This window comes from Schistocerca serialis, chromosome 1, assembly GCF_023864345.2.
Source record: "Schistocerca serialis cubense isolate TAMUIC-IGC-003099 chromosome 1, iqSchSeri2.2, whole genome shotgun sequence".
NCBI lineage: Eukaryota > Metazoa > Arthropoda > Insecta > Orthoptera > Acrididae > Schistocerca > Schistocerca serialis.
This window is the reverse complement of record NC_064638.1, coordinates 1,038,683,020-1,038,700,125: the sequence shown is the minus strand read 5'-3', so window position 1 is coordinate 1,038,700,125 and position 17,106 is coordinate 1,038,683,020. Positions and strand designations below refer to the sequence as shown.

The window sequence follows — 17,106 nt, the reverse complement described above, 5'->3', positions numbered from 1 at the left end:
GGATGGTAATGGGTGGAGCTTGAAACCTCCGCGAAAATGCGGCCAAAGGCGTTGGAGACAGCCACAGGATCAACAAGGACCTCATTACCCGAGGTCAGGCCAGGTACCGAGGAGTGGGCCTTAATGCCCAACAGCCGGCGCAGGCTACCCCAAACGACGGAAGAGGGAGTAAAACTGTTAAAGGAGCTGGTGAAGGAGGCCCAACAAGCTTTTTTGCTGTCTTTGATGACTCTACGGCATTGCGCTCGGAGTCGTTTGTATTCAATACAATTCGCCAACGTAGGATGGCAGCGAAAGGTGCGTAAAGCACGTCGTCGAGCACGGATAGCGTCCCGACAAGCCTCGTTCCACCAGGGGACGGAAACGCGATGTGAAGAAGAAGTAGTACGAGGAATGGAACGTTCGGCAGCATTGATGATAAGAGCCGTGAGGTATTCGACCTGACTGTCACAACTGGGAAAATCGTGGTCCGGAAAGGTTGCCAGGGAGGAGTAAAGCCCCCAGTCAGCTTTCAGTATTTTCCAGCTCGAAGGACGTGGGGATGGGGTGTGGTGCAGGAGACGAACGACACAGGGGAAGTGGTCGCTCGAATAGGTGTCAGAAAGGACATACCACTCGAACCGACGGGCAAGAGTGGTAGAACAGATCGAGAGGTCCAAGTGGGAGTAGGTATGAGTAGAGTCCGAGAGGAAAGTCGGGGCGCCGGTATTGAGGCAGACAAGATTGAGATGGTTGAAGACATCCGCCAAGAGTGAGCCTCTTTGACAGGATGCAGGAGAGCCCCAAAGGGGATGATGGGCATTGAAGTCGCCAAACAATAAAAACGGCGGGGGAAGCTGAACGATCAGGTGCATCATGTCAGCCCGACTAACAGCAGATGACGGTGGAGTGTAGATGGTATAAACTGAAAAAGTAAAAGCAGAAAGAGTAATGCGGACAGCTATTGCTTGGAGTGGGGTGGTCAATGGTATGGGATGGTAATAGACATCGTCCCGAACGAGCAACATGACCCCACCATGAGCTGGGATACCGTCCACAGGGGTGAGGTCATACCGCTCCGAGGTATAGTGGGTAAAGGCAATACGGTCAGTCGGGCGCAACTTGGTTTCCTGGAGACCAAGGACGAGTGGACAGTGCAGGCGGAGGAGCAGTTGTAATTCCTCCCGATTAGATCGAATACCTCTTATGTTCCAATGAAACAACGCCATCGCTAGTCAAAAAGTTGGTGGAACGAGACGGGGGAAGAGCTGGTCACCTCGACGGCCGCGGAGGGCCAGGTTGCGAGGGAACAACGCTACAACCGACGGGAGGCGGACGGCCGCTGTCCCTAGTTGTGTAGGAGGGGCAGCATCATTGGCCGACGAAAGGCCAGCTGAGCGCCTGGCAGCAGAGCGTCCCGGCGAAACTGAGGACGGCCGGGAGCAGCGACTCACGGATGGAGCGTCAGACGAAACGCGCCGGGGTGGAGAGTGGGATAGAGACTTCTTCTTGGAGGCCTTCTTGGAAGGCCGAGGAGGCACAGGGATGGTGGGCTGGACCCGAAGAAGGTCCTCACGCGCGGGGTCCGTTTTGGAACGCCGGACCTCGGAAGCTGGGGTCCGGAATGTTTCCCCGATGGACGCCTGAGAAGAGGATCGCTTCTCAGGTGGCATGGGGGGAGGAGGAGGAGGAGGAGGAGGAAGAGGAAGGGTGGCCCCTGGGGCACAGGGGGTGGGGCCCACAGGGGGAGGAGGATTTGGAAGGGAGGGATTTGGGAGGCGGAGGCAGAGCCCCCCGATGGGCGGAGGAGGCGGAGGGGGGACAGGATAGGGGTGAGGGTACCGCGGAAGGAGTGGACACAACTGAGGCAAACGAAGTGGTCAATGGCACGGGATGGAGGCGGTCATACTTCTTCCTGGCCTCAGAATAAGAGAGCCGATCCAAAGTTTTGAGTTCTTGTATCTTCTTCTCCTTCTGATATGCGGGGCAGTCTGAGGATCTAGGCGAGTGGACGCCAGGACAATTAATGCACCAAGGTGGTGGGGTGCATGTATGTTCCTCACGAAGAGGACGTCCACAATCGCCACAAAGGGGCTCAGCCTCACACCGTGACGACATGTGCCCAAAGCGCAAACACCTAAAACAGCGCATAGGAGGCGGGACGTAAGGTCACACGTCACACCGGTAGCACATCACCTTTACCTTCTCTGGGAGAACGTCCCCCTCGAAGGCGAGGATAAAGGCCCCGGTGTCGATGCGAAGGTCTTTGGGGCCGCGCTGGACTCGCCGGACGAAATGCACGCCTCGGCGCTCCAGGTTGGCCCTGAGCTCCTCATCAGATTGGAGCAGGAGGTCACGATGAAAAATAACCCCCTGCATCCTATTTAGTGCCAGATGTGGGACAATGGATACTGGGATGTCCCCTAGGCGGTCGCACGCCTGGAGTGCCACCGACTGTGTGGCGGAGGTGGTCTTGATAAGAACGGACCCTGAACGCATCTTGCTGAGAGCCTCGATTTCCCCGAAGATGTCCTCAATGTGCTGAACAAAGAATATGGGCTTGGTTGGTTGGTTGTTTGAGGTTAAAGGGACCAAACAGCAAGGTCATCAGTCCCTTGTTTCAAATAGACTCCATTCTGCTAACGGGACATCTCAGAAAAGTCAGAACAATAAAATGGAAAAAGGGGAAACGTAAAAGGGCAGTCACGTTGTCAATAGTAAAAACAAATGAGGGAAGTTGGCAAGAGAACGAACCCAACACTATGCTGAAGCAGCACAGGCAAGACCACCTGTGACTTAAAAGGTACAACTGCTATAATGCAGAAAGTACATATGGGAATAGAAAAACTAACCAAGCCTTAAAAAGAAGGGGTAAAAACAGAGTAAAAGGGAAAGAAAAGAGGATTCCGGTCAGGGAGGTGAATCGGGAATCTCTGAACACTGCCTACAGTGGGAGACACCCAAACACTCACCGCCCTGCCCCAACACCAGAGGGAGATTAAAAACTTTAAAACTGAGAATAAAAACCACTCTCCCGGAGGAAACCTAGAACCAGAGAGACCATCCGGGAATCGTCAGCCAACATCAAAGGTAAAGTGTGGGGGAGTCTGTACTTAGCATGCAGAGCCAAAAGAAGGGGGCATTCAACCAAAATGTGGGCCACTGACTGGAAGGCTCCACAACCACATAGCGGGGGTGGCTCATCACGCAAAAGGAAACCATGGGTCAGCCTGGTATGGCCAATGCGGAGACGACACAGTGTGGTCGAGTCCTTGCGGGAGAGGCGAAAGGAAGAACGCCATGGGCCTGGATTCACCTTAATGGCACGAAGTTTATTAGACAGTGGAGTAGCCTCCCAAGAATTGGCCCATGACTGTGCAAAGTGGGATTTGATGTGAAGCCGTGAATCCGCTGCAGGAGGGGTTACAGAAAACGGGGGATAAGTAACTGCTCCCCCAGCCAAACGATCAGCGAGCTCATTACCCGGGATACCCACATGGCCCGGGACCCATAGGAAGTCAATGGAACAAGCAGCACGGTGAAGATCAGCGAGATGGTCATGGATGGCAGAGACCAAGGGATGGCGCGAAAAACACCGGTCAATAGCAAGAAGGCCACTCATCGAGTCCGTACATAACAAAACGCGGTTGTGTTGGGATTGTTTAATAAAGGTAAGGGCCCGGGAAATTGCCATCAATTCCGCAGTAAACACCCCACATGAGGGTGGCAGTAGATGATTTTCCGTTCCAACAAAGGACGTGAAGGCATACCCAACATGATCAGCAGATTTAGAGCCATCAGTGTAAAAAACAACAGCATCCCGAAACTCCCATAAAATTTGGCGGAAAAAGGAACGGAACACCACCGGGGGGATGGAATCTTTCGGACCGCGGCAGAGATCCATCTGAATTCGAGGCCGAGGAACTAACCAAGGAGGGGTAGAGGGGAGGGAGCGAGGAAGACAGGACAAAGAAGGAAGCCGAAAATCACGGTTAAGAGACGCAAGGCGCAGTCCAACCGGTAAACCCGCCCGAGGGCGGGAGTCAGGCGGGCGACGTCCATGGTCTGGGAATAGGATAGAATAGGAAGGATGAGCGGGAGAAGAACGGATAGTAAGGGCATAAGACACCAGAAGCTGGGACCGCCGAACAGAAAGGGGGGGATCCCAGCTTCAACCAGGAGACTATCAACAGGGCTAGTAGGGAAGGCACCGGTGGCCAAACGGATACCACGATGGTGGACTGGATCCAGCACGTGCAGCGTGGAAGGAGCAGCTGAACCATAAACTTGACAACCATAGTCCAAACGTGACAGAACTAGAGCACGATAAAGACGGAGGAGGAGGGAACGGTCCGCACCCCAAGAGGAGTGGGCAAGGAAGCGAAGGACATTGAGTTTACGGAAACATCCTACCTTCAGGAGTCTGATATGGGGCAGCCAAGTGAGCTTGTTGTCGAAAAGAAGACCTAGGAAACGAAACTGTGGAACCACAGGCAATCTTTGTGCAGCGAGATAGAGCTCTGGATCAGGGTGGACCGTAGTACGGCGACAGAAGTGGACCACCCGCGATTTTAAAGGAGAGAATTGAAACCCGTGTGAGAGGGTCCATGCAGAGGCACGCCGTATAGCCACCTGGAGCTGCCGTTCTCCAGATGGCATTGAGGAGGAACTAACCCAAATGCAGAAATCATCCACATACAGGGCAGGGGCGACCAAGGGACCGACAGAGGCCACAAGTCCATCGATAGCAATGAGGAAAAGAAGGACACTCAAGACAGAACCCTGTGGGATGCCCGTCTCCTGGGTCCGTGGAGAACTAAAAGCAGTACCAACTCGAACTCTGAATGACCGATGGATCAGGAACTGGCGGATAAAAATCGGGAGTGGGCCCCGAAGACCCCACTGATGAAGGGTTAGTAAGATGTGATGGCGCCAGGCCGTGTCATAGGCCTTGTGAAGGTCAAAAAACACTGCAACCAAATGGCAGCGCTGGGAAAAAGCCTGCCGAACTGCGGATTCCAAGCGAAGTAAATGATCGATTGGAGATCGTCCCTCTCGAAAGCCACACTGGTAAGGGGACAATAGATCCCGAGATTCGAGGACCCAAGTGAGCCGACGGGCTACCAGCCGTTCAAGTAACTTACAACCAACATTGGTCAAACTAATTGGCCGATAGATGTCAACAGATAGGGGGTTCTGACCAGGCTTAAGGACAGGAACCACAATGCTATCCCTCCACTGAGAAGGGAAGTCACCCTGGAGCCAGATACGGTTAAACACCCGAAGAAGATGGTGCCGTTGTGGAGCACTGAGATGCTGAAGCAGCTGGTTATGAATGGAATCTGGGCCAGGGGCCGTATCGTGAGAAGAAGATAGAGCAGAAAGAAATTCCCATTCAGTGAAAGGTTCGTTGTAAGATTCTGACTCACAAGTGGTGAAACATAAGGTGACAGCTTCAGCCTGCTGTTTTTGATGAAGGAAAGCAGCTGGATAGGAGGCCGACGCTGATGCCACTGCAAAATGAGTCGCAAGATGTTCTGCGAGAACTAATGGGACCGTACAAATGCCATCTGGGAGGTGAAGGCCTGGGAGGGTGGACTGCCGATGGCAACCTTGGAGAGAGCGAAGTGTAGCCCATACCCGTGACAGAGGGACAGTGGAACCAAGGGAAGAAACGAATCGTTCCCAACATATCCGCTTGCTCTGTTTGATTAAATAACGGGCTTTAGCGCGAAGGCGCTTAAAGGTAGAAAGGCTGGCTACAGATGGGTGCCTCTTAAAGTGTTGCAAAGCTCGACGGCGATCACGGATGGCAATGGCAATGGCCGTACTCCACCACGGGACTTGCCGACGACGAAATTGTCCAGATGAGTGCGGGACAGCAAGGTTAGCAGCGCGAACAATCATGTCAGACACGTCACGTAGGACGTCATCAATACAACCCGACAAAGAGGGAGAAAACTCGACCTGTGCAGTATATAGAGGCCAATCGGCGCGGTGGAAAGACCAACGAGGTAACCTCTCCATCGGGGAGCGGGAAGGGAGCGTGAATATGGGCTTGGAGGTGGCGAATGTCCCCCCATCGGTTCGAGAACAGACCAAATAGCGGGGGAAGTACTTCGCCCCAAGCCGGCGGGCCTGTCCCTCCTCCCATGGAGTGGCCAAGGGGGAAAGGGCAGGAGAACCAGAACTAGAAACGGTACCTTTTCTTATGAAAGACTCGGCCGCAGAGCGACCTGATACGTGTTGACGTTTCATCTGCGAAACGTCCGCCCTGATACCACCCACTCCGACCAGGGGCTCTCCCCACGGGCGCCACCCAGCCGCAGCAAGGGCCACCTGGCAGGATGACCATTGCCGGGAGTCCTGATGCCCCAAGGAGACGGGCATCTACTCCTTGGACGACGTGGGGAGGGTGCAGCTCAGGTATCGGCAGTACGATCCCTGTGTTGTCAGGGGGCTACAACCTAGAGGGTACATGATGACCCCACCACAACGGGCTGGCTACCGTGCTGGATTTCTGGTGCCATGGAAAGTCCATCATGATCGCTGGTGCAGATGGAGATGCACTATGGGCGTAACTTGGACAACCCATCAGGCGTTTAGGCCCAATTTGAGGAAAAGTGGGTATGGTTACAACACCGGTGCAATGCTGAGTGCCAAGGTCTTAGTGCACTTAGGACCAGTGGTACACCACGTAAGGTGTCCTTCCCCAAAAGGCTCGTACTTCTGTAGAATTTTGAAAAATGGAGGTCAAACCCCAAGGGGGACCATCACATGGAAGGCCGAAACGGTTGAAACTCCTTTTAGTCGCCTCGTACGACAGGCAGGAATACCTCGGGCCTATTCTTACCCCGGACCCGCAGGGGGATTATTCTCAATCAATGTTCTGTACTCAGTAGACCATGCCATGCAGCAGCCTTTTAATTGTTCTTCACTTTCACTGAGGACAGCAATGTCATCAGTGAATCTCCCCTTAATTTTAATTCCACTCCTGAACATTTCTTTTATTTCCTTCATTGCTTCTTCGATGTACAGTTTGAATAGTAGAGGCAAAAGACTACATCCCCGTCTTACACCCTTTGTAACCCAAGCACTTTATACTTGGTCTTCCACTCTTATTACCTCTTGGTTCTTGTATATATTGTTTGTTACCTGTCTTTCCCCATAGCTAATCACTAATTTTCGCAGAATTTCTTACATCTTGCACCATTTTCTACTGTAACACTATCCAGGCCGAAAAATCCTATGGTCGTTTCTTGATTTTTCCTTCAGTCTCAATTTCATTATCAACTGTAATGCCAGAATTGCCTCTCTGGTGCCTTTACCTTTCCTAAAGGTGAACCGATTGTCATTTAACACATCCTCAATTCGCTTTTCCATTCTTCTGTGTATTATTCCTGCCAGCAACATGGATGCAAGAGCTGTTAAGCTGATTGTGCGATAATTCTCGCACTTGTTGGCTCTTGTGATCTTTGGAATTGTGTAGATATTTTTCCGAAAGTCAGATAATGTATCATCAGACTCTTACAGTCAACATACCAGCATGAACAGTCATTTTGTTGCTACTTCCCCAACAATTTTAGAAATTATGATGGAATGTTCTAAATTCTTATGCCTTGTTTGATCTTAAATCTCCCAAAGCTCTTAAACTCTTATTGTAATACTGGATCCCCTACCTCTTCTATATTGACTCTTGTTCCTTCTGCTATTATCTCATCAGACAAGCACTTAAACATATTCTTTCCACTTTCCCGCTCTCTCCTCCAAGTTTAACAGTGGTACTCCCATCACATTCTTAATGTTGCTGCCCTTGTTTTTAGTGTCAAAAAAGGACATTTCAACCTTCCTGTATGCTGAGTCAGTCCTTCTGACAATCTTTTTTTCCATTTCTTCACATTTTTCATGTAGTCATTTCACCTTAGCTTCCCTGAAGTTTTTCAGTGACATTTTTGTATTTTCTTTTTTCATCGATCAACTGAAGTATTTCTTCTGTTACCCATGGTTTCTTCGCAGTTATCTTTTTTGTACATTTTTTTTTCCAACTTCTGCGACTGCTCTTTTTGGAGATGCCCATTCCACTTAAACTGAACTGCCCATTGGGCTTTTCCTTATTGCAATATCCAAAGCCTCAGGGAACTTCAAACCTATCTCCTCATTCCTTAGTACTTCTGTATCCCACTCCTTTGCCACTGATTCTTCTTCACTAGTCTCTTAAATATCAGGCTATTCTTCATCATTACTAATTGTGATTCAAGTCTGATACCAATATCAGATTTCAGAATCTCTGCCTGACCACGATGTAATCCGACTGAAATATCCCTGTATGTCTCCATCATTTCAAAGTATACCACCACTTCTTTGTGATAGTTGAGTAGAGTATTCACAATTACTAGCCGAAATTTATTCCAGAATTCCATTAGCCTCTCTTCTCTCATTCCTCCCGCCAAGCCCATATTCTGCTTTAATGCCTTTTTCTACTACTTTCCCTATAACTGCGTTCCCATCCCTCAATGAGTATTAGATTTTCATCTCCCTTTATGTACTGAATTACCCATTCAATTTCCTCATATACTTTAGCTCATCATCTTCAGCTTGCAATGTTGGGCATGTATACCTAAACTATTGTTGTCAATGTGCGTTTGCTGTCTATTCCGCCGAGAAAAACCTGATTACTGAATTGCTCATAGTAACACACTCTCTGCCCTACCTTCCTATTCATAGCGGATCCTACTCCCATTATACCATATTCTGCTGCTGCTGCTGCTGCTGCTATTACCCTAGACTCATCTGACCAGAAATCCTCCCCTGACCCCCATCACATCTAGACCAAGCATTAGCATTTCCCTTTTCAGAATTTCTATCTTCTGACATTCCAAGCCCCGACTCTTAGAACGTTTTCCTTTTGTTGATTATTCAATCTTTTTCTCATGGTCACCCTCTCCCTTGGCAGTTCTTGGGGCCATGAAACCAATAGTGATCTAAACATAAAGGACTAAATACAACTCAAGTGATTTATTAATGCCCCAAGATTATTTTTAAGAAATGGAATTTCTGTTAGCAGGGAACAAGATTGTGATACTAAATCCTTATGAACGGTGAAGAAGAAACATTGTATACAGATTGATTCCTAAAACAGAACACCTTAGATAATTTGTCACAGAATATAAAACACCAAAATTACATATTCAAGAATTTCAAGGAATTGTTGAAAAAACAACTCGCATAACCATGAGATAATTTAATTCGAAATAATCAGTTACTTAACAGCTTATTAAAAATGTAATGTCAATATTTATGAGAATTTTTTTAACATTCAGAATAAAAACTTGTGTTTGAATCACATGTGTCTCTCTCTCTCTCTCTCTCTCTCTCTCTCTCTCTCTCTCTCTCTCTCTACCCCCCTCCCCAGTTTTAGACAAGGATTAAATCAACCTTTCTATAGAGAAAATAAATAAAGCAGCAAAATTGGCTTTTATAGATTAGCAATGCAGCTTCCCAGTTTGATTAAAATTTACAGAAATCTATATACAGCATATACTCTGCAAGCGGCAGTCCTTGGCAGAATGTACTTCGTGCAAATATTAGTGATTTTCTGTTCTGCTTTCACATACTGAGCAATGGGAAGAAACAGCTATCTATAGGACTCTGTACATGCCTACTCTGCCTCCTCTTATTAGATTTCTGGCTCTCTAAATTGACCATATATGGTTTTACAAGAAAAACATTGCTTTTTTCCTAAAGATCCATTTAAATTCCCAAACATTATTTGGGCCGTACTTCCCTCTCAATCCTACCAACACTCTTATGAATTAACTGTATAAATGCCAGACATGCCTATTTGATACTGACTCCAATGCTGGAGCAATACTCTACAACTGGTTGCACTATCATCTGGTATCCATTTGCATTACAGATGCACTGCCTTTTCCCAAAACACTTTCAAACAAACCTGTTCACCTTTCCTAATACTGACTTTTAAATTTTCTTCCTATTTCATGTTACTTATTACTATTACAACTAGCTGTTAACTGATGTACCACACAAGCAGTTTGTACTGAAATTGCATGTTTATGGAATATCATTTCAGTTATGTGACTGGATTTGCGATTTCCTGTCAGAGGTCACAGTTTGTAGCAACTGACAAAGACACTGAGTAAACCAGAAGTGATTTCTGATGTTCCCCAAGGTAGAGCTGTAGGCTCTCTGCGACTCGTGGACTTCGAACGTGGTTAGGTGATTGGATGTCACTTTTGTCACACATCTGTATGCGAGATTTCCACACTCTTAAATACCCCCAGGCCCACTGTTTCCAATGTTATAGTGAAGTAGAAACTTTAAGAGAGACGTACAGCACAAAAGCATACAAGCCAACCTTGTCTGTTGACGGACAGACCACTAATAGTTGAAGGGGGTCATAATGTGTAATAAGCAGACCTCTATCTAGATCATCAGACAGGAATTCCAAATTGCATCAGGATCCACTGCAAGTACTATGACAGTTAGGCAGGAGGTGAGAAAACTGATTTCATGGTCCAGCAGCCACTCATAAGCCACGCACCATGCTGGTAAATGCCAAACAACGCCTCGCTTGGTGTAAGGAGCGCGAAAATTGGATGATTGAATAGTAGAAAAATGTCGGGTGGAGTGCTGGCCGGTGAACATCATCTGCCAGTGTGTTTAGTGTCAACACAAATTTGGAGGTGCTGGCATTATGGTAGGGTCGTGTTTTTCATGGAGGGGGCTTGCACCCCTTGTTTTGTGTGGCACTATCCCAGCACAGGCCTAAATTGGTGTTTTAATCACCTTCTTGCTTCCCACTGCTGAAGAGCAGTTCGGGGATGCAGACTGCATCTTTTACCACGACTGAGCACCTGTTCATTATGCACAGCCTGTGGCAGAATGGTTACACTACAATAACATACCTGTAATGTACTGGCCTGTACAGAGTCTTGACCTGAATCCTATAGAACACCTTTGGGATGTTTTGGAACGCGAACTTCATGCCAGGCCTCACTTATTGAGCAATGTGTTCCTCTTGAGCTTCCAAAATGCAGCAAGATTATAGCGAACTGTGAAACCTAATAAGTACATGCCAAAATTACACCAAAGCAATCCTATTTGCTCAACCATTCACGACAGCACCTTACTTTCACTAATGTGTCTTTCGAAATAATTTTATAAATTGAGAACAGGAGGCAGCACCAGTGAAGGGGCATGTCACAAGAAGTCCGTACATTCTTCTCATACAAAATGAGTCCCATTTGGGCAGTCTTATTAAAACAAAGTTGGAGGCCGAGCTATGCTTCGTCTCAAAGTGTTAAATATAGACTTCAGTATTTTTACTTTCTATTAACGAGAAATTGAAGGAGATTTTGATCCATTAATTCCTCTCACATAAGGACAGAACTTCATATGATTTTTTTATAGCTTTCTCACCAGAACCTGACTGTGGCAATTATTGTAGGTTTCACACACATGTCTTCTTATGGATGCACAAATGTCAGTTAAGTTTTTTCGAGCATTTTTCCCAGTCTTCCACAATGATTTGTACACAAGGCAAAGTGGGTCTTTGGCATGTTATATGGAACATTTTTACTGCCATTGCTGCAGTGGGATCGCTTAAGTGCCTCAATACTACAGATAATCATGCCACGTGTGCAACCAAATCAAGTGGGTTCCAGTACGGAAGCCTAACATATTGTACTGAAAGAGGGACAGCAGCCTTTTCAGTATTTGCAGGGACAACAGTATTGACAAACTATTTATCTGGTCTGGTCTTAACAAGGGCCAATTATGTTAATATTGTGGCATGTCTAACTGAAGGGGAAACTACAGGTCTTTCAATTTCCCATGGACACATGGCTCTGTCGTATGCTTCAATAATGGTATCCTGGGCTACGCACAACTTAAACCCACTAAGTAAGAATTAAATTTGCCATGCACAGCAATACATTTCCTTCATGCCTTGAAAATAATGAGGCAACATGTCAAAATGTATCACTGGTTGACAGGATGTTACCTAGCAGGAACAGCAATCCATTCTTCATCAAGAACCATAACCAGAAAAGGTAGTGATTTTAGACACTGGTTTCTGGAGGGAAGTCTGTTCTAACTCATCCTAAAGGTGTTCCATCAGGTCCAGATCAGGACTCTGGTCATTCAATCCATTTCATTTCAAGGATGTTATTGTCCACGAATCATAGTCTCACAGGTGCTACTTTATGACAATGCATTGTCACTCTGATACACTATCTCTGAGCTGATCCTCTACATTCACATCCGTCTGGATTTAGCGTTTTCATAAGTGCAGTAGCCATGAAAAACATCCCATATTAAGACACCCCCTTCTCCATTGGCACTACATATGATGGCACATAACATTCTCCAGGTACTCACCAAAGCCAAACCATTCAATGGGATTGGCAAGAGTATAGCCTGACTCATCACCAAAATCACTTTTTCCAGGCATCCACTGTCCAGTGGGGTCACTAATACCATCACAAGTGTTGCTTAGCACTGACTAGAGAAATGTGTGGCATATGAGGAGCTGCTTTATCACTATGCCCTATTTTGAGGCACAGTCACTGTGCCAAATGGAATACTGGTAGCACTCTGGAACTCGCACGTTATTCTTTCTGCTGATTTCATGTGATTACAATTAGTCTCCTCAATGTTCAATAGTAGTGACTACTAAGTAGTGCAATGGGATCCACCCTATGCCATGCTCTTCATATAGTTTGCAGAGAATAGAGGAAGATGTAGGTGCAGTAACTCTGGTCTTCTGTTGGCCTTCGTTTGAACAAGTTATACTTCATACATAATGAATGGATAAATGTACAGCTAACTATGAAATGTTATTTTATTTGTGCTGGATCTTATTCACCTCTATAGCTGTTAGTCAATTACGCTCACTCCATTGATGGATAACAACCTTCCACATTGTATGTGGCTGTCCCTGTGATGCAACAGACTCTAGCTAGTCCTCTCACCATTCTCTGCTCTGTTCACTACACTAAAGAGGAACCTGAGTAGTAGAGAAGTTTAAGATCTCACGTAATTATATATTGTGTGCTGTTATCACTGATTAAACTTGCAATACCGTTAATTCTGAAGTGTGTGATAAAATCTGCAGCAACAATATAGTTTACAATGTATTAAATATTTGTTAGAAAATTTATGGAGAATCAAACATTAATGACAGGAACAAACTAAATTCAACAGCCTCAATGAACAATAACAGTAAAAAAAGTATTCAGAACAAGGATCCAGAGACACTTGACTGCCCTTCTCCATTTCTCTCCCATCACTAGAAGGGATGTATGGGGAAGACTCTGGTGGCTATGCCAGCTCCCTAAACTTAATGTCAGACAGTTCTTTACAAAAGAAAATAAGAAATGCAACTTAGGCCAACTGGGCCTAACACAGTTTCCAGCAAATATGAGCATATAAGAGTACATAGATAGGATAAATTAAAGGCCAACTTCCACTGAACCAATTTCATGCAAAACTGTTTCAAATACCAGGAAAGATAGCAAACTAACCAAGGAGTGAACCTTCGCCACCAAGTTTCATGCACATACCTGTGATCTTACCCAGGTTCTAATGGAGTCGGCATCCTTTTCTTGTCGCGTATCACATATGAAACTGTTATCCACACACAGCACATGAGGTTTGAACTGTGTTGAACCGGCCAGCTGAAATAACGGAAGTCTCTAATCAGCAATAACAATGTTGCAAACTGCGTTTTCGTTGCACAGTGTGCAGGTTACATACAACAGGCACGTAAAATATTAGCACAGTCTTAAATTACAAGTAAGATTTTTAAACTTATGACGCCGCAGCAACACGGCTAGACGCGTCAAACATGAACCATTACTTCTACGTCAAGTATTTGTTTTGCGGATTAACAGCATATATTTCGCATTTGTCCTTCCATATATTTCTTCATCGTGTAAGTCATACGCTGCCTCCCGAAATTCTCGAACTGCTATGACCATCCACAAACTAGTCTAAAGCAAATATTTTCTCCTTGCACAGTAAATATTACGAAGCCGACGCGGTTGTTAGAGACGCATCGTATATTGCAAATACTTTGTCAACAAGTACAATACTGACTAATTAAAGTCACAGCAGACGACAAATTCGGACGCACCTGAGTGTGCAATATAGAGTGAACTGCAGAATAAGATGTACATACCAGCTGGTCAGGAGTGATAACATTGAACGTCCCCGAACTTGCGACACCAATTAAAGAGCCAACAGGCAATGAAACAGGTACCGAGGCAACTGGAACTGATACTGGAGCCACTGCCTGATGAGCATCCGAAGTTAGAACACCATGTTCCTCGGATTCATTCGTAAGAGGTTCGGACATGTCCGGGAGCACGACAGTTTCCGATGTTCGATCCTCCTCCATTTCGGCTCAATGGCGCGAATGCAACCAAGTACTCGAATTTGCACGTTTAGCTTCCATATGTTGGAAAAAGTCGTCGGATCATCAAGATCGCATATGGGGCCTTTACAATTTCTTAGTTGACAATTAACATACTACGTAATTAGTTATTTCTTATAAAATGGCTCCGTATGGGCGTAGTATTCAAAATTGCCGAAAGAGAGCACAATGCGTCTTCGCTGCTGACATCTATCGGTTAATGTTAAACCTACGTACGAAGTAGCGGTTGTTTAGAATCGGAATGTCATTCCTATGTCATTTTATCATTTGGCTATGTGATAGAAAATATACTAATCGGTGAAGACCTGCGTATCCATAAACTGTTGAATATAATCTTAATTGTGATACGTAACGTCAATGTTACATTCCATTTCAAAGTAGTTTTTGGTGATTGCTCTTAATAATTTTTGCGTTTCCACCCTTTAACAGTCCAGTCAAATAAACGTATCCGTCGGATGACTGTCAATGTTTTTTCTGTAGTCACTCTGTCATATACCTTTAACAAACAAATGTTGACAAGCAGCGAAAGAGTTATGTGTACATGTATCTAATGTCGAACGTATCAGCATGTTAATACTATTGACTTCCATAGTAGCATGCCTATTCAGACAGCCTGACACAAAGATAACCACATAGAATCCAGCCACGTAATTTATAGTCACCCTCTCAGTTAAACTTTTGTTGCACTCCCGTAGAATTTACAGTTGACATTCTATTAGTTTAGAAACTGAATATTGAGGCTATTTTTCAATAATTCTCAGTGTGTGCTATACATGCTAATGAGAAATGGAATTAGAGGTAGCTACAATATTTGATGTAGAATACTGCTATTGCAGCAGTGAATGGGATAACTCAGTATGTGGTGTGATGTGATATGATGTGAAGTTGTTAGCCAGTGTGCAGGCCTTTATTGTGAAAGTGGGGTGCAAGATGGACAAGATGTGTTATATCAGTACATAGCTCAGATCATGGGCACTCACTGCACGAAGTTCTATTACCAAGGTCTCTAAGTGTTTCAAACACCACTGTGGCATGGTCTACTGTAAGTAGTTCCATGGGGAATATTGCCACAACCAGAGTCAAGTGACACACTGTCAGACTGTTTTGAGCAGGAAAATGGTTTCCCTCAGGGCAGGCTTTTAAGTGTTACTCTCTTTGTCAAAGCTGTAAACAGTGTCACGTCTACAGTAAAGATTCCTGTACAAAGCTCCTTATTTGTAGACAATTTTGCTGTTTTCTGTTCCTTCTCCAGTGTTGCAATAGCAACTGGCCAGTTGCGACTTACAATGCAGAGATTAGAAGAGTGGACTGAAAAGACAGGTTTCCGGTTTTTTGCAAAAGAGAGGGGGGGGGGGGGGGGGGGAGAGAGAGAGAGAGAGAGAGAGAGAGAGAGAGAGAGAGAGGGGGGGGGGGGGGGGGAGGTTGTGGGTGTGTGGGCATGCGCATTCATTTTAACTGTTATCACCATATTTTTAACTTACTGCCTTGCATATGAAGGACACCACTCTCCTTTTTAAAGACTCAGTCAGATTTCTAGTCTTCATTTTTTCTGCAAGTAATCATGGTTGCCACACCTGAGAGACATGAAAGCCAGAACCCTGCAGGCACTGAATATCATAAACGGCCTTTAGCTACAGGTCTTGAGGAGGGGACAGGGCACATCTGCTCCAGTTTTGTAGGGCTTTGGTGTGTTTGGACTGATCTATGGGGCACAATGTACAGATTGGTGAGGCCGCCTTATCTGAAGATCATTGACACTCTCCATCATGAGGGAATTAGGCTGGCCACAGGTGCTTATAGGACCAGCCCCATACCCAGTCTCTGTGCTGAAGCTGGTGAAGCACAACTTACTCCGAAGCCAACTCCTCATGATGCATCACACTTTTAAGTTCCTCACATCTCCAAATTCACCTGCATACCACACTGTTGCTCATCTGCCTCTGGAACATCTTTTCTTCAATTGTCCATGGGCAACAAGGCCATTTTGTATCTAAGTGCAGCGTGTGCTGAAGTCATTGGTGTGGAGAACGTACAACCCCAAAACCAGGGTTTAAACCGCCTGCATTCTTATTACTGTAGAGGGCCAAAGTTATTTTAGATTTAGTGCAGTACAGGATATGTTGCACTCCTGCATATGATTTTGGTACATTATTTAAGGACATTTTAACTGTGCACCATACCTTTGCAGCTGTCTTTACAGATGGAACAAAACAGGGGGACTCCATTGGTTACTCTGTTGTTTTCCCTGATCATTTCCTCTAGGTCTGTCTACCTCAAGACTTTACTGTCTTCAGTGCGGGCACTGGAGCAGATGAGACAGGATTTGAGTACTAATTCCCTTGTCTGTTTTGATTTTCTGAGTGCCGTTCATTCTCTGCAGCTCTTGTACCCATCAGTTGTCCAAAATATCCGGGTTGCCCTCCTCCAACTACAAGGCTGCAGAAGGAGGTGTCTTTCAGCTGGTTGCCAGGGCACATGGGCGTCGCAGGGAATGAAAGGGTGGATGTATCAGCCAAGGAGGCATATTGCGACCCTAAGTTAGATTGGTGTGCTGTCACCCTACATGTTAAAGTCTTGCTGTTGAAATGCAGAGTCTTGCTGGAACTGACAGCACGATGATGTACCACCATGTCGATGGGATTAGGTCCTCCTTACTTTTGCACTTGTTCACA

General features: G+C 46.0%; 1 protein-coding gene across 2 annotated transcripts in view; it reads right to left on the bottom strand.

Moving 5' to 3' along the window:
• The window catches only part of LOC126414498 (deformed epidermal autoregulatory factor 1), a 73,768-nt gene extending 59,199 nt beyond the window's left edge, over nucleotides 1–14,569 (bottom strand). The window contains exons 1-2 of one of the 2 annotated variants that reach the window (XM_050083350.1): nucleotides 14,180–14,569; nucleotides 13,563–13,676 (exon numbers count right to left, since the gene is read on the bottom strand). In XM_050083350.1, the coding sequence (XP_049939307.1) occupies nucleotides 13,563–13,676; nucleotides 14,180–14,398 (333 nt within the window). In that variant the 5' untranslated portion in view covers nucleotides 14,399–14,569. The remainder of the gene's footprint in view (nucleotides 1–13,562; nucleotides 13,677–14,179) is intronic. The other variant, XM_050083351.1, reaches the window with a different exon arrangement.
• Between the last annotated feature and the right edge of the window lie 2,537 nt (nucleotides 14,570–17,106).